At 43.1% G+C, this 21,805-nt stretch overlaps 1 protein-coding gene across 3 annotated transcripts in view; it reads right to left on the bottom strand.

The window, feature by feature from the left end:
- The window catches only part of acsl6 (acyl-CoA synthetase long chain family member 6), a 65,050-nt gene that overhangs the window by 33,728 nt on the left and 9,517 nt on the right, over nucleotides 1-21,805 (bottom strand). For 2 of the 3 annotated variants that reach the window (XM_084073362.1, XM_084073361.1), the window contains 2 exons: nucleotides 8,124-8,344; nucleotides 2,873-2,987 (listed from right to left, as the gene is read on the bottom strand). In XM_084073362.1, the coding sequence (XP_083929488.1) occupies nucleotides 2,873-2,987; nucleotides 8,124-8,344 (336 nt within the window). Of the gene's footprint in view, nucleotides 1-458; nucleotides 595-2,872; nucleotides 2,988-8,123; nucleotides 8,345-21,805 lie in introns of those variants that run through there. The other variant, XM_084073363.1, reaches the window with a different exon arrangement.

Below are 21,805 nucleotides of genomic sequence, written 5' to 3'. Positions count from 1 at the left end.
CCTAAATTGTAAATTGTTACTGATCACATGACCCCCCAAAATCGATTCTCAGGTTCTCTGCTGCATAGAAGGTGGGGAACTTTTTAATTTTTTCATACATCAGCTTCATGGTACAGGATATAAATTGCAGATTGTTGATTTTTGTTTCATATTGTTCCCCTTTAAGTCTACTGTATCTGTCAGACTTCCAAAAAAATGTTTTACCAATGGAAAGTATTAACTCTAGCGTGTGACCAAATAACAAGGTTCCCTTTTCCATTTCCTGAAAAGCAATGGTTTTGGACATACAAGGTTTCTGCCCGACAGTGACGATATGAAGGTTGTGTTTCAGGTTTGAAGCAGCGCTATCGGAAACTGAGCCGGAACCGGGTATGCTACATGCGGTAGCTGGCGGACTAGTGATGCACAGAGCCTATTATAGCATGTGAAACCCGCTTGTATTCAAGGTCTTTGTCTACCTGCTGTCTCCTGCTTGCACGCGAGTCTGTGTACATAAGCTTTCACTCCTCCATTCCTGCCTTGCTCTTTCCTGCGTTTGGATCCTGCTTCAAAGCTTTTCATTGTTTTGAATATTGCTCACGGCCTTGAACCTCCCACACACTTAGATCTCGACGGATCGCATCCTCCTGCCCACTTAAATGAGCTAGTGCAGGACGCCGGTGGTTTGCCTTCCTACGCGCCAACATCCTAGACTCTTCTCCCTCCCAAGCTGTGGACTGACCCCCCCTTCGGTCAGGACTGTAGACCCACTCCTAATTTTGCGCCGCAGTCTGAAGACAAAACTCTCCACCTCACCGCCCCCAACTCTCCTCATTCCTTGCATCGCTTATTGTTGCCTATTCATAGCAAAAATAGCATGTGTCTACATGTGTCTAATCTACATATGTTTTATAAATATTGAACCAATGAAAAGTATCAACAAGAGCTTGTGACTCAATAATAACTACTTTGGATCTATTAGAAGAAAGGTTTTTTTTTTTTTTTTTTACCATTTCCTGAAAAGTAACTGTTTTGGACATACAAGGTTTCCGCCCGACGATATACACTCAGCCTCGCTACAATAATTTCATAATCATTTTTCTGCTCAACTAAGAAAGTAATTGGCAATGAGTCATGCATGACAATGTAGTATGATGAAGACACGTGCGAAAGTGTTAAAACGTGCATTGTTGTGCCTGCCTGGTGACTCCTCCAGTGACCACGTGACCGCTGTGAGTTACGAGGACCCAAGTCCGTCTTATCTTGCATGCAGTGGTGGACAGTTACTCGAATACAGTACTTGAGTTGATTTTTTGAGTATCTGTACTTTTTTTTTTCTTTCTGGAAGCTTATAACTTTCACTCAAAGACATGTTGTACTTTTGACTCTACTACATTTCTAGGAAGGGACCCCCAGGGGGTAGGGCTTGGCACACGAGTGCTTTAACTTTAAGTACACATACACAGTACAGTCAAACTGAGCAAATTTCATTGGAGTTGGGTAATATTTAGTCTCTCGAGCCAGACTGTCGACTCGCTCAAGTTTCAAATGCTTCCATCATACAGTCATGTGCAAAGGAAGAGGTGAAAACGATCCGGGGGCGAAGGGGATGTACCGCCCCCTCCCCACTTTCGTTTAGTCTTTGCAGTCCGGGTAAATTTGTCCTGCTGTAAATTAGACGAAGCATATACAGCTGGCTGCTAAGCAGAAATTAAAAGATATGTTTTTAAGATGTTAAGAAAATATTTTCGTGAACGGAAATTATGAACAGACGACAGCTTCCTTTCTCGGCTTTCGGGAGGTGTAGTTCCAGACTCTACTTAGCATTCGTAGATTGTGGAATAGTTGTCCAGTCTCTATACGCTAGCCTTTCTAAATAAAGGAGCAAATCGTCGATGTCAGATAGAAAACCTTGTATCTCCATATTTCAACTTTTCATGTTTTTTCGTCAAATACTTCACTTCCCTTCCCTACTACAGTGTCACTCACACCAAAGTAGCAAAAATAGCCGATCTACAAGTTCACAATGTGCCGTGATGCGACGTGTTGTGAGCTTGTAGATCTGCTATTTTTGTATTATTTTGGAAAAGTATCTATTAACAAGAGCTTGTGACTAAAATACCTACATTGCATCATTTGGAACACATGTTCTTTTTTCCTGAAAAGTTACGCTTTTGGACATGTGAGGTTTCCATCCGACAGCAACGAGATGCATAAAATAAATCAATAAAAAAAAGGTGCATTGTGAGTCAGCGGTGACTAGCGGTGTGGGCCATCACCATGGAGACCAGACGACTCACTTTCCCTCGGGACAGAGAAAGTACACTCAGACCACAGTAGTACAAACCTGATTCATGGTTTGCCGACAATAATAACGCCTTTTAATTTCTGGCAGCAACTTTGCGTTTCCATATTTCAACTTTTTATGTTTTTGTTTTTGTTTTTCCTAAATTAAAGCTGCACTATGTAACTGTCCTGTTCTACCCTGGATTTGAACCCGGGTCTGCTGACATTTTAACCACTGAGCTAATAGAGCCTGCCTGCTTGCTCGAGGGAGAAATTGAAATTTCAGATCACATTTTGTGTCAAACCAGAAGCAGGATCTAAACGTCACAATAGAAGAGCAGAGAGACCAAATACAACCACCCCAATTGTAAGTTATATTGTATTAACATACTCTACCATATGACAAAATATCATTTTATTCACAAAGAAAAGTTACATCTTTAATGTCCTATTTTGTCATACAGCGTAAATAGTGGAAATAGCTTGTGCGTGCGTGCGTGCGTGCGTGCGTGCGTGCGTGCGTGCGTGCGTGCGTGCGTGCGTGCGTGTGTGTGTGTCTGTGCGTGTGTGTGTGTGTCTGTGCGTGCGGGTGTGCAGTCCTACCCACCAGATATATGCAGACCTCTCTGAAACACCTCATACATGGTTTTTGCATCGTCATGGTAGTGAGCCAGCAGCTTGGAGCTATCGCCCATCATTGACCTACGACATCCACCCTCATGCTGATGGAGAAAGACAGACAGACAGACAGACGGACAGACAGAGAGAGAGAGGTTACTTTGCATAATAGTCTCTGTTAGCCACTTAACTGCATGAAGCCTAGCATCCCTATTCTGGGAATATCATTGGCAAACATTCCACTAAAAAGAGGCCCAAATCGCCGATCTACAAGCTCAAAACGCATAGAGCTCGGCTATTTTCGGCAGAGATTTGGTGTAGAGGGGAAAAAAGGAGGGGAGCAAGTACATAAGGACTCCTTAGCTCAAAGAGAGACGAAGCAGGGACCCCCACTACATCCCTCCATCTTCATCAAGTTATCCAGAGTCAGGTCGCGGGTGGAACAGTTCCAGCAGAGTACCTGACTTCCCTTTCTCAGGTCACATTGGCTTCTTCATACTGAGGGATCCTTAGGAGTTCTAAGGCCAGCATGGAGATTTAATCCCCCCCATCTGGTCCTTGGCCTGCCCCCTGGCCTCCTCCCAGTGGGATGGGCTCTTTTAACCCATTAAGACCTGAGGCCGATGTCTACAAATGCCAACAACTACAACGCTTTCAACATTTTTCAAAAACGTTATACAAATAGCAGATTTAAATATTTTTTTTGCTTTTTCTGCCATTGTTTGATAGAATACAGTAGAATTGGGGAGAGAGAGAAGGGAAGTGACACGCAGCATTGGGTTAAGTGACTATGGATTGCCTCCAAGTGATGCTGCAGCTTTGATGGCTTCATAGATTCATTTGACAGCACTATCATCAGTATATATTTTTTAAATTTGTTTGTTCGTTTACACAGTCATTATCATTGCTAATATGTTGGATTAATGGCTATGTGTATTTTTTTTGGGAAAAAGCTCCTATCATACAAAAATTGGGTGGTGCCCAGGCCTATAGTAACACCGATGACCCCCTCGGGGTCCAGGCCCCCTTTTTAAATACCCGTGTATAGGGAAGATTTTAGAAATGCCAAAATAAGAACATGCCCAAAATAGAGACACCAGGTTGAAAGTGGTTATATTACCTGTATTCTACCACAGGTAGTTCTGACTAAGGAAACTGATTGGCCAACTGAACTGTTTGACATTTAGAATGTGCTCAAATCAGCATGACAGCAAACCTAACCATGATCAAATGATTTATGCACCATTGCTATAAACATTGGTTCCGTCATTGATCCTACTAACTTAAAATACATGTGAATTTCGCATACACAGTGACTACATCTGTGTACATCTGTACACTGGAAAAAGAAAAAAAATCAGCATGTGTCTTCATTAGAACACGATTGAGCTAGAAAGGCAGGTTTTGTTTTTATATGGGTGGTATTTATTCAGTTTTGGAAATCCCCCAATCTCTAGAAAGCATTAGTTAAGGCTAGCTGATTCAACAGGGCCTAGAAATGTGTTTTTAGGGAAATAGAGATAACAATAGCCCCCAAAAAAAAGGAAAAATAAAAAGGAAAGCGAATTGCCCAACAATATGAATACATTTAAAATAAATTACCCCTTTTCCTCCCCAATTTAGTCGTTATACCTCCCCACTCACTGTGTGGGGAGGAGTGTGGGGTGTGGGGAGGATACAACACTGTTGTATCCTACTGACTCCCCAGGAGTCCCCACCAGGAGGACGTAGAGCCTTCGTCTTACTCCTCCCACCCAACACTCCCTGCTGACAGGCACCGCCCCAGCCAGTAGGAATATGTGCAGTGACAATTATCACCCTCTCTGCCTGGCTTCCCTCCCCTGAAGACGTGCCAATTGTGTTCGTGTAAACACGCGATAAAGGCGGATGAACCTTGTGGATTTGAACCCACAACCTCCGTGGTGGTGGGCAGGCGACTTACCACTGCACCACCCGAGTGCAATATGAATATATTTGGATTGTATATTTTATTTTGTTGGTAACCATTGCATAAGGACAATATTGTACGAGAATGTGTGCTTTGCCGTCATTATTTGGGCACTTCATATTTTGGCACTTCATGTTGCTTGGTTTGTTTTGTGGGGCTTATGGTCAATCCACAGACTATCCACCAGCTCAGTGGCCTTGTGGTTAGAGTGTCTGCCCTGAGATTGTGAGGTTAGGGGTCCAATCCCCTGGCCAGATCATAACAAAGACTATGAGAAAATGGCACCCAATGTCTCCCTGCTTGGTACTCAGCATCAAGGATTGGATTGGGGGTATGTCCCTGCGACATACTAGCGTCATGTCCAGGGAATGTACTTGTACACCACAAGTACTCACGCTACAGAAGCAAAAGATAGGCTTCTGCCCTATGGGCCACACAGCGCGAAAGGCTCCTTACTTGCAGAGCATACAATGTATGGACACACCAATCTACAGTGGGTCGGTTGGTTTGGTTAGCATGGCAGTTGAGGTGTGGCGGAACTTGGCCCCCCCCCCCCCATTGTGATATAGCAAGATAGCAGATATACAAGCTCATACAACGCATCGCAGCGTGAGATTGTAAATCGGCTATTTTCAACCTGCACGCAACTACAGTAAGATAAGCTAAATGGGTGGCATGTGCAGCTGTAGTTCACCTTCGCTTATATTTCAGTTTTGACTAGATCAGCAACGCTGCAGTGGTTCCATTGATCGGTTCATCAATGAAAACAGCATCTTGACAAAAGTGTTGGTGATAGGATGATTAATATACCAGGTATGTATTTATGTTCAGTATGTTTGGCTGTATGCTTGAGCACTCAGCAACAAGAGACAGGATTCTCTTGTTGTTGAGATCTCTGGCACCCATGGCAACACACAACTCATCATAAAGCTGGTCCATTTCCAGTTTGCTGCTCATGTATAGAGCTTCAGCACACCTCACCACAACTGTGCACTGATTTATGACACGGATGTTACACTAGTGTTCCCTCTCTCTATCTCTCTCTCTCTCTCTCTCTCTCTCTCTCTCTCTCTCTCTCTCTCTAACCATGATCACTGAAATGCGGGACATTGTTCTGTTCACGTGGGACGTGGTGTGCCTGGGGACATTCATTACATTTTTGGGAATGTCCTGAAAAATGCTGGACCAGCAATAACAATGCCTCCTCAATGCAAAATCCCTCCTCAACATAACACCATGCATTGGAATCCATTATATGTTGTTATGTTGCATTGAGGGGGGATTGTTAAAACCTAGAGGGACCAACAGTTCATAGCATTAATAAAAGGCTTCAGGGCATTAAGTGAAAAATGTGGATATGCTTGAGCTGCAAGAAAAAATGAACCATGACACACAAAGCAGATGTGAGTCCTTGCTCTGTGTGTGTGTGCGCGGGTTCACGCGTGTGAGTGCGCGTGTGCCTTCGTGCCTCCGTGCACGTGTGGTTTTGTACACAAACTAGGTCAGGTTGCTATTACTGGCCCGTCAATTACTGTAGCTACTGTCAACACGCTTAAAAATGTCAAATACAGGCACGCTACCGAAAAGGTTGAAAGGAGTTTCACACAGCTTCCACACAGAGGGCAGGACAGTGTGACGGGTGACTGCTAACCAAACCAAACCAAACCACAGTGGGTGCCTGGGTGGGTTTGGTTTGGCTAGCATGGCAGTAGAGGTGTGTCCCTACATACTACTGTAGTATGCTCTGTTGATTGACTATAAACCCCACATAAACCCCATAATTTTTAGCCCACGATTTTTGTGACCGACTTTTTCACCCAGTGTCAATTGCCTAAGCTGTACTGGGCGCTACTCTCCCTCTGCCAGCCTGGGGAGAGCCCCGAACTGGGCTCATGCTTCCTTCAATGCATGAGGAGTGAGCAGGCCGCTTTATCACCTGGCAGGGGGAGTTTCCCCGGTAGGACGTAACGCGTGGAAGGAACACGTTATTCTAACCAGTTCCTTTCCCCTCCATCAGGCGCCCCAGCTGACATGGGGAGGCAGTATAGAGATGCAGTATTACTGCATGTTTTTTATGAGGGTACCTACCCTAGGGGGCACAGGGAGAACATGCAAACTCCACACGGAAAGGCCCTCTCGCCAACCCCACCTAGGGTATGTCCACTGATGATGCGGAGGAGAGAACACGCAAAACACAAAACTAAACTAACAAAACTAAACTAAACAAACCAAACCAAACCAAACCAAACAAAAATGCTTTCGATCTGTAAACACCCCTTTGCAGTTTTCACATATTGTACATTGCATTAATGTATGTGTGTGTATGTATGTACATACATATATACAGGGGTGCACATAACTTTTTAGGTCTGGTACGCAGAAGAGCACCTGGACATGTGACTTGGTGCGCATGGCGCCCGTCCCGTTTTGTCAACGGGGGGGGGGGGGGGGGGGTGAGCCCGGACAGTTTTGTCAACGGGGGGGGGGGGGGGTCAGCACGGTGCCCACCGGACAGTTTTGTCAACGGGGGGGGGGGGGGGGCGGGGGAGAAGAAAAGGACGCTCTGCTTCTAAATTCCGCCGATTTTCGCCGTTTTTTTTTTCTCACGCTGTTAGATAAAGCCCCCAAGGTTGGTGCCCTGTGCTGCTGCGCTGATTTTATCCGCCAGATTGGGACGTTCACGGCATATTTTGCACCATTACGGTGCGTTCATCATCGGTGACGAGTGCCTCTAACAGCCGCTGCTGGCTGCGTGCACGCAACGAGGCAATGCGAGGCGATGTACCCCTGTGCCTAATGGCTGTACATGGAGCCGACGGGTGCTTTAGAGTGATTGTGTGAGTGTGGCTTCAGAAAGTAAATTCCTAGCCTCGATCTCCAGGCTTTTATTTTTTATTTTTGCTAAAAAATAAAAGCTTCGAAATTCCTGTCCCAGCTGTTGGTGCGCAAAAGCGCCTCACGTCGCCTGATGTGGTGCGCATTTTTTATTTTGGGTGCGCATGCGCACCTGCGCACCAGTTATGTGCACCCCTGCATATATATGTGTAGCCTATACATTTTATTGCATATTCTATAGAACTGGCTACTAAATTATTCTCCCCCCCATATTCTGCACACTTCCCAATGCCGATAAAGGGTTTGTACCCCTGGTGTCTACGGTTTCTTAACTTGTATTATTCTCATCTTATTTTCTATTATTATTATATTATTATTAATAATATTATTATTATTATCTTGCATGCATGCAGTCCTTGCAGGACATTCTCCCTTGGAGGTGAGCGTTGACACTTACGGGCACCTCCTCAGACTGGTGGAGCAGGTCGCACGGGGGTTTGATGGGGCGGGGGCGGGTGGCCAGCCAGTATGCCAGCACGGCGGCCAGCGCGCCGATGCCCACCAGCGTGGACGTGGGCAGGGAGCGGAAGAACTGGCTGAACTCGTCCAGCTCTGGTATCCTCAGGCCACTCAGCAGCTCCGGGGCCTGCATCTTCTCCATCAGTGTGGAACTCAACTCTGGAGAGCACAGGGGAAGAGGAGTGGTGTTTAACTGAAGCACTGACTGATGCTGACCAAGATCTCTCTCTTTCTCTCTCCACTCCCTCTCTTTCGCACAGACAGACAGACAGACAGACAGACAGACAGACAGATAAGGTTACCGTTAAACAATGGTTAGCTGTGATGATTCATTTTTCTGCCCAGCAAAGCCATTGACTCATACCACAACCCACATCATCTGACCAATGGTGTTATGCCGAACAGAAACAGATGCAAACAGATGATCCGCTGTGGCGACACGTGTTGGGAATTAGCCGAAAGAAAATGAAGAAGATATGGACACCACAGAGTATCTGCACTTCTCCTATCTGTCTATGTGCTCTCATTTTGGGCAGAATGTGGATGTGGCCCTCCTCACCTTGAGTCAGATCCGCAGGCTGCCAGAGATGAGAGCTCAGAGGGGGATATGAGAAAAGTCAGACAGTTGTTGTTGTCTGTATATGTGGTGGTTCTTCCAGTTGGTGCATGGTGGTGGTTACTGGCACAACCGTGAGGCATGCATTTCCCAGCAAGCATGCAGAATTCTGCATACTGTAGCAATGACAGTGCTATATCAAAACTACCAGCCTGCTCATCTCTCTCACTCTCTCTCTGTCTGTGTCTGTGTCTGTGTCTGTGTCTCTGTCTCTGTCTCTCTCTCTCTCTATATAGATAAATAGTTATGGTATTGAGAACCTCAACTTCCTCTTTCATATGTAAATGTGTTGCGAAATAACATCGCTCTATACCATGAAATGAAAGTACTACTATTGCTCATAATCGATTGCTCATAATTCCCACCACCGATCTGCATGTGTGTCAATTCCCTGTCGTAGTTTCACTGGACTGTGATTTGGCCCCAAAACAGTGGTGTAATGTAACTAAGTAAAACATTTTTTTCCAGTACTTTTACTTCTACTCCACTACATCTCAGAGGCAAATATACAACTACAATTATTTGAAAACTTAAGTTACTAGTTACTTTGTAGATATTGATTATTATTACAAAACATACATTAACCACTTCAACCTTATATACCGATCTACGAGCTCCGATCTACAAGCTCACAATGCGTCAAAATGTGACGCATTGTGAGCTTGTAGATCTGCTATTTTCAAAAGATTTGTATACAATTTATACATTTGAAAACTTGTGAAATGGGACACTCTGCAAAATGAGTACTTTCTACTTTTGGTACTTTTAATTCCGGACTTTTTTTTACAGTCAGTTCCAGTAACCCTAAATGAGAAATTAACTGCATCCCGTCAATGTCTGGTACGTATTATACCCAGGTCAGTTACATGTGTTAATAGGGAACTGATACTGACCTTTTTTAAGAAAAAGGAATAGAAATATATTGTCTGCAAACTGGATCATGCATGCTCCCACAGTGTATTGATTTAGTTAACATTTCAAGCGTCTCTGCTCTTCCTTAGACTGATATTGTGATAGTAATCACTGATTTCTCCCCGGGACCAAAACTAGTGAAAACAGTCGATCTACAAGCTCACAACGCAGATGCGTTGTGAGCTTTCAGATCTGATATTTTTTACTAGTTCTTACAATTTTCTTTTTTTTTCATAATGTATTGATTTTTTTATATTTTTAAAATGTATAGCCCCCACCACTATGACTCAGACATATTGGTCGGATTGACAGTGCGACGTAAGGGTGAGAAGGCTGTGTAGCGGCCCGAACCTCTAGTTCTGTATAAGTTCACTCTCCTGATTGGATGAAATTGGTATCCCGACCTGAAAATGTGTTTTCTGTTTACTAAAGAGCTATAGAGACAGGGAGACCCCTGTTACTGAACAAATACTCTGGGACAATTTTTATTATGGAAATAAAGAGCTATGTAACACTTATTTTGACAAAAGATATATATATATTTTTTTAATAAATACACCATGATCCAGTCTGCAGACTCTATTTCTATTTTAAAAAGCAACAGCGATGTTATGGTTTGGATGTGTGTGCTTTGTGAACTTTGTGTTTCAGAGAAGAGGGAAACATTTAAAACACGTTTACAGAAGAGAATGCTCCACACAAAGCATGACGCATATAAATATCCACAATGGATTATAATGTCCCTCAAAATTGCATAATGTGTTAATTGGTTTGCATTTGTTTGAATCACATGGTCATCTGTCCTGTTTCTTTTTAGCCCTAGCTTGATATTATGTGCTGTCATGGAGATCATACAGTACAATACACACATGCATGCAATGCATGCATGCATACACACACACACACACACACACACACACACACACACACACACACACACACACACACACACACACACACACACACACACACACACACACACACACACACGCGAGCGAGCGCGCATGCACGCATGCACGGACGTATACACACAGAACATCAGGGAACCGTGCCTATAGGAGATGACCCACTCAAATGAAGACAGGATCTGCTATAGGCCTCATTTTGATCTGCTATGTCATAATAACGGGGACAGGGGGGAAAAGAGTACTACTGTATATTGTCCTCCTGAGGGGGATTACTTTTCTGCATTGACCCAGCAGATGGCTTGCTCGCTGAAGAGGGCTCGGTGGGGAGCTGTTAGGGGTTATGTATCTTGCTTAGGGACACGGGCCGGGCTAGGGGGGTGGGGGGGGGCGAACTCGGGAACCTTTTGATTCCAAGACGGCCTCCCTACCAATTGGCTGTCTGCTACAGAACGGCCTCATGCTGTTCTGCTGTGTCATCATAGAGGGGACAGGGAATGGCCTTACGATTTGCTGTGTCATCATAGAGGGGACAGGGAATGGCCTCACGTTTTGCTGTGTCATCATACAGGGGACAGGGAATGGCCTCATGCTGTTCTGCTGTGTATCACTCATCATAGAGGGGACAGGTTTCTGCTGTGTCATCATAGAGGGGACGGCGAATGGCCGGCTACATGAATGGCGCATGTGCAGGACTAAACGTCGATGTGGGACAAACTGCCGCACCATGGCGGGCTTCCTACTTGTTTACACATTCATATTTAATTGGACAATGTCGAAGGGTCACTTTAACAAAATTCTCAGATTAAAAAATATATTTGAAAAATAGATAAAATAAATGTATAAGACATCATGATGCAACATGTTGTGAGCTTACAGATCTGCTGTTTTTGGTAATTGTTGTATGACGAAGTACAGCATATAGGGCTTAAGTGGTTAACAGTAAACATTGCTTATACTGAACACATGATGGACACAAGAGGTATCAAACCTGTGCCCTAATAGCTGTGGGACAGACGTTCATACCGCTAGCATATTCACCCAAATGGGGGTCTATTTTTACACTCAGGGTTAAATTCACACTAGGGATTTTACTGTGCAGGACCAACCCAGTATAAGAGTGGAAGTGTATATTTATTGTATTACAATGTTGACAGGCAGTGTCCTGGTACACCTGGGCACAGCAATAACACTGTGCCACTGTGCCAGGTTTATATATAGTGATCAGCAGTAAAGATATACCCACACACCAATGTCCCTGGGCTAGAGAGCCTCAAAACAACAGTCCACTGGTGGTTGTCGGGTGTTATTTGTGTTTTCTGTATGTAACTTTCGGCTGCTGAATGATAAATACAAGTTATTTATACTGACGATTTCCACAGAGCACCACAGGGAGAGGTCTACAGTGTCTAGAGAGAGAATGGCCTCCAATATAGATCAAAGCAAGAATGTTGTCTTTAATTTAAGACAGCTGTGTCACAGATGTCTTAAATTGAAGACATTTGTGCATATGCATACATTTAACGCCAATCACTTTAGTTGGTTTTCTATTCAAACGCACCCAAAACAACTTTTTGATGCCCCATGTAACCCCTTTTAACCCTATTCTGGGCATGTCATAACAGGTGAATATTCAGCAAAAATAGGTGAAGATTTGGCCAAAATATCAGATCTGTGATGCCTTCTGAGATTGTAGATCGAAGAGATTAGGGGTAGAGGGAAAAAAGGAGGGGATCAAGTATAGACCCCTGCTCATTCTGCCAGGGTTGGATGGCTCAGGGTTGAGGACAGAGTAAAGCAATGCAATGGGCCTGGTCTACAAGATACACCACAACATTGGGATACCCATGTAACTGTCAAAAAACGTAAATTAAGTCCATAATCATAACGCCAGAGGCAGCTCACTGATCATGTTCAACCCAGATTTGGCACAAACAAGGGAATGAACTCTTTCTCATGCTATACAACAAAAATGTGGAATGCCCTACCTAAAGGAGTAAAAGAGTGTAAAACCATACTCACTTTCAAAACCGCCCTAAAAAACACCTTCAAGAGGCTGCAATTACAAACTGGCCCCTGTCAAAGTCTTAACACATTGACTGCCAGAGTTTATTCATAATGTACTCACCCCTGTGCCAGCGATTTGCGTGTTTTTTTATTATTTTATTTTGTAATTTTTCATTCAAATAAATTGTCTGGATGTGGTTTTAAACACATACGACAGATCTACCAGCAGAGAGCAGCAAATAGACACCTTGATAACTCGCTGACTCGCTCGACCCCCCCAAAGAGGCTCAAACTGTCAATACGTCATAACCGGATGTGACGTTTTCGACAATCACTGATCGGGCGAAAACGTCCGATCAGTATCACATCGTGTATCACGATGTGATACACGTCGTGTATCACGATGTGATACACGACTACGATGACTGTTCGGCACCCAGACTTAAGAAAATAGAAGTGGAGCTTTTTTATACCGTGTGAAAAAACGTGTTTTTCCCTATTCTGGCCTAAAATGACCGGGGAAAAAAAAGAGAACCGGAAACGGAATCTGCGTCATGAAACCGTATCCCCGTGTGTGTGTGGAAAACGAAACCTATGATGAAAAATAAACAGAACAGGGCGATCACAGATAAAACAATGAAAATTCAAAAGAACGCATATATGCGATCTTTTGAATTGCACCACACAAGCGATGGATTTGAAAGAACGCATCAATGCCAACACCAACAGGGGACTCCTGAATCGCTGCCCTCCACACTCTCCTATCTAGCATCAGGGTCTTGAGCTATACACTGTTGTTAGCTAAGCTAACAACACTGCAGTGCGTCTATGTGGCTGGTGCGCTTCTTGCCTTTCCTGGCTTTGCCCTGGGTTGGCTCCCATAGTGTGTGTTTGCTTGCCACTAGTTCCAGGTGCCTGACGCAGTGCCCTGCCAGCCTCATCCTTCTCTCTCTGACTTTCTCTGTGACCCATGGTAAGTCCCCAGAGAACCACATTTATGATGTGGTCCGCCCATGTGACGCCTAGTGCCATTCGTAGCATTCTTGTGTAGACTCCATCCAGGGCCCTTTCCTGTTGTGCTGTAAGGGTCCATGGCTCAGCCCCATACAGCAGTACTGACTACAAACAGCCGCCTCTTGATGTCTTCTCCCATGGCTGATTTCCACACTCTCCTCATCCCATGGCGCATACCGTAGAGTTGCATACTGTGTTTTGTTGCAACTCTAGGGACAACAAGTAGGCCAGCCCAAGACGACCTAAGGGGACCTATGACCTATAGACAATCCACTGATTTACGAATTCAGATCATTAGGGTAACATGCAGCCTTAAGCACACACGCACACATACATGCATACTGTACATACACTAGAGAGAGAGAGGCAGAGCGAGACAAGGTGAGCAGATGAAGGACTGAATGGGAAATATGGAGAGACTGTAGTTTTCTTCTTTATATATATTGTCACTTGTCTTGGTCACTGTGCCTCTTACAGGTCAAGGTCAACTTTATTATTTCCAAAGGTCGATTTGTAATGAATGGATCTGAATGGTTAATTGCTCTGGGTTTCTATAGTGTCTTCATCCAAAGCTCTTTACAGTGTGTGTTACATTCACACATTCACACACAGACGATGGAGGAAACCGTTGCAAGGTAATAACCTGCTTATCATGAGCAGTTAGGGGTTAGGTGTCTTGCTCAAGGACACTTCGACACAGAGCCAGGAAAAGCTGGGCATCGAACCGGGAACCTGCAGTTCCTAGACGGCCACTCTACCTCCTGAACCACTGCTTCCCCAGCACGATTGCCAGCAGACAGGAGACTGTCCGACTTGAGGAAATCGTATATCTGACAGCACATCAAAATGTCATGTTATTCACTTTATCATTATTATTATGATTATGATCTCTATTGATAGTATCATTATAGTACCATACTTTTACAGCAGTGAAGTATTCCTAATTAAATCAAATGACACTAGAGTAGACCTTGATGAAAATTACTCTGTCAGGTTTATACGAGATTAATAAATCTCCTCACTAGTCCATCCATACCCGGATATGCATGCACCCCAACTAGACTTAAAACGCTTACATTGGTCAATGCCCATGTGCAATTATAAAATAATTGACCAACACACTGATACTGCCCATGTAACTGTATACTGTAAATGCCCCATCTGCCAATTAGTTACTACTAGACCATACCCGGTCGACGCATCCGTGGGGGGATATGCGCACATGATCTGGCAACCCGGGAGGCAGTTCGTCCCATAGCTGGGCAGCCCCGTAACCATGGCGACAGTGTTTTACACATAAACGCTAATAAGAAGCTGAGATTTGATGAAATTGAAAAACGGGCTTCACAGTTAAGTTCAGATGGTAATGGTCAATGGCTGTGTGCAAAATCAGAGCAATTGGTCCAGCCACTGAGGAGAACCGGGTAGCTTCACCTACTCCCACTACAGACCCACTACAGACAGAGGTTACTAGAATTATAGTAGGATAACAATGAGTGCTAATGTGGGTTCTTGCCGACACAATTAACAAGACCGTTTTGTAATTAAAACTTCTGCACTTTATTGGCGCACACACACATAAACAACAACACAGGTTTATATTAATGTGCAAAGTCTACAGTATATAGCCCAGCCTTGCACGGCCCGCTGCTTGCTATGTGTTTAAATCAAAAGTCCTTTATAACTTTGCACAGTTGAGCCAGCTCTCTCTCTCGTGTGATATGTGTGAGTATAGCCCCGGGGCCATATCCAGCATATGGATATGGTCACACTCACACATACACAATTTTAATATTTGCCTCCCGCTCACTTCCATTCTATGCAGGCGAAGGGGAGGGAGCTTCCGGCGGCAAAGCAATTTCGCGCCACGTGCCTCATGTGGAGTTCACCTTTGGTGAACTTTGATGTGGGTATTTCGCCTTGGCAGGTGTTGGCCACTCCCCTGCATTAATACATGTGTGACCGCACACATTTGCATAATAAATGTTGAAGTCAAGTAGTCAACGCATGTCAAGGCGTCAAACCCCTACATTTCCCAGGTTGTGGGCAGTGCCAGTTTTCTGGTATGTAGTTCTTATATACTTTTATTACACGGCTTGGTTGAATGCTCGATTCTGATTGGTCAGTCATCGGTCATTATTTCTTGATAATGACCGATGAGCTCTATAACGGACCGCTGTGTAATCAGAGACTCAGAACACCTGCTCATGTCAACCTGTGCTGCTTGGTTATATGCTTTATCCAACATGACAGCCATGTAAACAAACAAACAATGTCATTTACAACTAAACGTTGCTCTCAAGAATGTTTTTGAAAACATTTGAAGTGAGAAATAGACGATGCAATAACCGAGAAGTCATTCTATTTGATCCACTGCGCTTCCTTGTTTATCGTGGCACAACAACGGGGGAATACCAAAACGCTCGCCCCAAAACACAGTCGCCCCGGGGCAAATCCGGCGGTATTACAGGCAAATCGGCAGTAAATAGAATGGGGGGCGAGTGTGTTTTGGGGCGAGTTTTTTTCCATTTTGTCATTTGTTTTTGCGAGGCGAACTTGTCCGCCCAGCCCAATACTTATGGAATACTTTCATTGCCGTAAGCAAGGAAATACTTCGTTTTGTTGTTACTTTTGGGTAAATGTATTAATGTATTTATTAAGTAGCCGTGTAATAAGCGCGATTAACCACCTCGGCTGCGCCTCGGTGGTTAATCGCCCTGTCGGGCTTTAAATTTCAATAATGACTACCTCCCCATGCATTATCCCTTGCATATGTGATGGTTGGCTTACGAAAAGAAAACTATAAGCGAAATGCCTGCCAAATAGGGTCGACCACGGTGTGTCTTTCCTATTGGTTGACGCCCAGACAAAGTTCCCCAATGTTGAGCTCCATACTACGAGGCAAATGAAAAACACATTTTTCTCAATGGTAGTGGATGGAGAGAGAGGACTTTTGTCCAACTAAGCAACAGCAACCAATGGACTCATAGAGGGGCGGGACTCAAGAGCCCAAATCACACACCCCTACCACTGTCGCGTGATTTGGGACCGCACTGGGGATTTGGGGAAACCAAGCGCCCGGAGCCGATCTACATGCTCACAATGCGTCAAATCGCAAGGCATTGTGAGCTTGTAGATCGGCTATTTTCAAATGGCCAAAATATACAGTATATAGGGCTGAAGTATGTTTTGTAATAATAATCAAAATCTACAAAGTAACTAGTAACTAAAGTTTACTAATAATTGTAATGGAATAAAAGTACAATATTTGTCTCTGTGAGATGTATTTGGAGTAGAACTAAAAGTACAGAAAACTGGAAATACTCCAATAAAGTAAAAAATACCTCAAATTGTTATAGCGTAGCGTATTTTAACAATCATCATCATCATCAGCTCGAGACGAGAAAGAGAGAGAGAGAGAAAGAGAGAGAGAGAGAGAGAGAGAGAGAGAGAGAGAGAGAGAGGGGGGGAGAGAGAGAGAGGGGGAGAGAGAGAGAGAGAGAGAGAGAGAGAGAGAGAGAGAGAGAGAGAGAGAGCACGGCCATTCAAGCAATTATTAACCTATATAACAGACTAGCGTATTTTCACCACAAAGGTTGACAGCGAACGGATGCACAAGACGTCTCCATCTATTTCTCTGTGGTTTCCCCAAATCCCCAGTGCGGTCCCAAATCACGCACCACTGTCACCCTCACAACCAAACATCAACCAATAAAACCCCTGCATGGCGTTCCGGGCTATGGGTCTACTCTAGGCATTATGAGAATACATATTCCATAGCAAAAATGGTAATAAACAGCATAAATGTGGGGAAAGTGTTCAGATGATTGTCCAACCCACTGAGGGTGCATGCATGAGGGTGAAAAATGCACCAGGACAGCATGACTTCTTAATTTTATAGTAGGCTAGTATGAAGTAGGATAGTAGGATATAGATGATTATTGTCCTATAAAATAGCTTTTTGGTGCTTATTGGGGTTGGCTCTCTCCTTTTATGGCAAAGTAGAACTTCTTTTTAAAAATGCTATTATAGAAAGATACAAGAGCAATGAAAACCCTTCATTGGTTCCACACAGGCTGTGTTGTTCTGTTGTTCTGCATGTGTTGTTCTGTTGTTCTGCATGTGTATGTTTGAGTGTGTGTGTGTATGTATGTGTGTGTGTGTGTGTGTGTGTGTGTGTGTGTGTGTGTGTGTGTGTGTGTGTGTGTGTGTGTGTGTGTGTGTGTGTGTGTGTGTGTGTGTGTGTGTGTGTGTGTGTGTGTGTGCACTCCAATGATTTAAATGATCGGCAAAGTGTGTGTTAAGCACTTAAACCCTATAAACTTTATTGACCGTGGTCCCCCAGGGCACCCCTACTACTAATATTAGGCCCCCTTAACCCAACCCCTTTTCCCCGCTCCACTAATGTCTTTGTCGAAAATAGCCGATCTACAAGCTCACAACTGCACTAAGTACTCAGTACTGACAACGGGTACAACAGGTACTGTACATAACTGGAGGATGTGTGTTCCCAGCGCCCATTGCCCTAGTATGCTTAATTTTTGTGAGCTTGTACAGTAAATCATCTGTTTGTCATACATCAAAGTATATAAGGCTTAAGCTAAAATAGCAGGTCTACAAGCTCACACATTGAGATGCAGTGTCAGGCTTCTAAAGCCAACCTCATGTGACCATTTCAAGCTCTTCGGAAAATGCCTCATCTCAAGCTGACTAAGCTCTGACCAAAAAGAGACATTGCCACAGCCTACCTCATAATGTCAATGTTTTGTTTTGTAACACAATTGAAAGTGTACCTTGTTTAGAATTGCTTTAATAATGATTGCTTTTTTAATACGCTATAAAAAATACGCAATAATATAGAGGCTGTGTTAAGCTGGTTATAAATGATTGTTTTTGAAAGTGTCACATCAATCAATTTATAATAATCATTATTATTATTTCACCCTTAATCCAAGGATACATTTGCAAGGTCTTTAAGTGGATTAGATTAGATGACATGGCTGATGGACCCTTAATGTTTTCAGAGTTAAGAGTATGTGAATTTATGCTGCCTTAATGGTGAAACTAGTAATACCCCCCCCCCCCAATTCATTATTCATGCCGTTGCACTTTTTTAATGCTGTATTCATGCTATAAAATAATATTGCCTTGATAAACATAGTCCTTCTTTTCCTTTGACTGACAATCACAATGTGGCAGAGTAGTCTTGCTGTGTCATCCTCTGCTGCACAGTGGGGCAGCAGCCATTCTCTATGGGGGGTGCAAGTGTCCAGTGTCCTGTTGTAAATTCATTGTTCGATAGTAACCTGGCTTACTTTCCCCTCTCTCTCTCTCTCTCTCTCTCTCTCTCTCTCTCTCTCTCTCTCTCTCTCTCTCTCTCTCTCTCTGACTTTACCTGTCTTGTGCCTGATTCATACTTTTTCGTACCACGGAATATAAAGTAAGCATTAAGGGTTGTCTACACCAAGATCGATAACTATAATGATAACTGTAAATGTATTGTTTTAAAAATGGTTCCAACTCAAGTGGATGGTAGAGTCCACACTAAATCTATAACGACAATGACAATGGTGAATGATAAGGTTGGGGATCGCTTTCAGAGAGATTTGATGAGCAGTAGAAACACTGACAGCCAAACTGAATCCATCCAAATGTACAGGGAATCATATTCAACACATCTCTCACGTTCCAACATGTTTACAGAATGCTATCGTTCATCAGTGTGGTGCTCACATCATTACAGTATATCTTCATAGTTATTTTCTTGGTGTGGACGGCCGTTTACACTCATTCACAACACACACACACACACGCGCGCGCGCGCACGCACGCACGCACGCACGCACGCACGCACGCACGCACGCACGCACGCACGCACACACACACACACACACACACACACACACACACACACACACATGCAGGTCTTTAAGTGCACAAGGACTGTTGCTACAGCTGAGGTGAGAACAGCATGTCAGCACAGCAGCATCCCACAATGACCCACAGAACCACTGCACGAGAACGGCATCACTGACCTCGCTCACATCCTCCTGCACTGCAAAATCCTCAGTGCTAATTTAAGTGGAAGAGAGAGTATTTTCACTCTCTATTTTTTCCAATCCAATCCATTTTCACACAACAGGGCTTTGCACTGCAGGCAAGAGAAGTCGAGTTAAGTTTTCTTTACTGTCCCTATAGAACCTTTTCATTTACAATGTACAATACAGTCATTTAGCAGACGCTCTTATCCAGAATTATTTGCAAGTGCAAAATCAGATTAAATGGCATGAACCTTAGTTAACAAACGACTGGCCTCATAAATAGAGTGCAAAGAGAACAATGTAGTGCTTCAAAGAAACTAGGATACCAGGTGAACATAAAACCTAGTATCTGTCTAAACAACATGCTATGTAAATAATATTCTTAACATTTGTGTTCAAGCAAAAAGAAATCTAAATAACAAAACATGTCAACAAGTAACCAACATTCTGTAAATCTATCTGCACAGTATAACTAGCATCTATCAAAAAGGTGACAACCTTTGTGCTAATTTAACTCAGAGTGTGTGCAAATGTTCCCTTACAGGGCCATTTTTACACTCCTAAACTACCAGGACCATTTTTACACTCTCTTAAATTAGCACTGAGGAAATGTCCTCACTTCTGCTTTTCCTCCAACAGCTCCAAAAACAGCACACATTTTCGTTTGCTATTGTGACATCTCTTCCACAAATTGTACATTCTTTGGGTTGTATTAGTTCCGATTGAATTGCTGTAGTTATAACATGTACGGTTACTTCTACTGTATGAATGTACATTCTGTATATCCCGGTTGCTCATTTATTCTTCCACTTATATTCTGTATGTTCTCTATTCTGTATATTGTCCTGTGGCTTCAATATATATATACTGCATATACAGTATATACTACCTCAGTAACCCAGGGAAGTTGCATTTCCAACTAAATTGTACTATATATAGTCTATGGTCCTTCTCTACACCAATGTCTGTGTATATTGATGCTGTATTTATGCACAACAATAAGGTCTCTTTCAACACTTTACACTATACTATTAGAATACCCTAGGTTTTTATAACTATATTACTTACTTAATACTATGTATTATACCTTGGTTTTTATTATGTTAGTAATTTTTAGCACAGCGTGGCAGTGTACAGTATGCCACACCAACATTCTACTGCACATACTAGTACAGTATGACCTTGTGACAAATACAATCTCTTTGAAACTTGAATAGTGGGTTATTTATGAGTAATAAGAAAAACAATTTTGTAAGTCTAAAGTACAGATCTTCAAAGAGGTTTGAATAAATAAAAGAAAATCCAAACGACTTTTATGGTGCCCCAGTGCAAAGATTTGTGTTCAGTGTAGTTCAAATGTTTACTCAGCAAAGAGAGTCTTCATGGTCATATTGTAGTTTCCTTGCATTTGGACATTTTGATGAGGCACTTTAATTTGCAGCAAAGTTTTGGTTAATTACTTACGAGGACAATTTAGATTTCGGTGATTGATTTGATGATTTTGTTTATAATTAGGTGTAGAGAGACCGGAAGCCAAGGTCAGAGAGAAGATATACTTAAGTGACATGACAGGGGTCGGTTTAAAAGATTTAACATTGTCAAAAGGTACATACTTTTAATGCCTTTTTCCTCGGGACGTTTTTTTCTTTAATTATAGTAGATATTATAGTAATGAGACCGAGGCCACAGAGGGGAAAAGTCACCTAACACAGGTTTGCAGCTGGAAATGAACAAGAAACATTGTTAGTATGGGGTTTAACATTGCCAGGTTAGAAATCGGGCACGAAACACAAAGATAGCATTTTTAGCTCATCTTAAAAGTCCTTTCACCTTGCTTCACATTTTACAAGCATCTGTGATCAGATAAATTTCAGCCACGTAAGAAATCATTTCAAAACCTTATCGATTCTATTTCACACTGATAAAGTCTCCTTAGAAACCAACAACAATTGCCAAGGCTGGCTATATTTCAAGTCATCCTGGCGGGGTATTGAGTAAGGTCTTCGACCAGCAATAATCACGTCTCAGCAGTATTTCATTGACTATGAAATTGCCTCTGCAGAAGGATATTGTCCAGACATTAAAACTTGGGATGTTGTTTGTGAGATAACTGACTGAGCGAGCC

This window comes from Gymnoscopelus microlampas (genome assembly GCF_963454915.1).
Source record: "Gymnoscopelus microlampas genome assembly, chromosome: 12".
NCBI classification, from domain to species: Eukaryota; Metazoa; Chordata; class Actinopteri; order Myctophiformes; family Myctophidae; genus Gymnoscopelus; species Gymnoscopelus microlampas.
The sequence above is the reverse complement of the archived record's forward strand: the minus strand, read 5'-3'. Positions and strand labels throughout refer to the sequence as shown.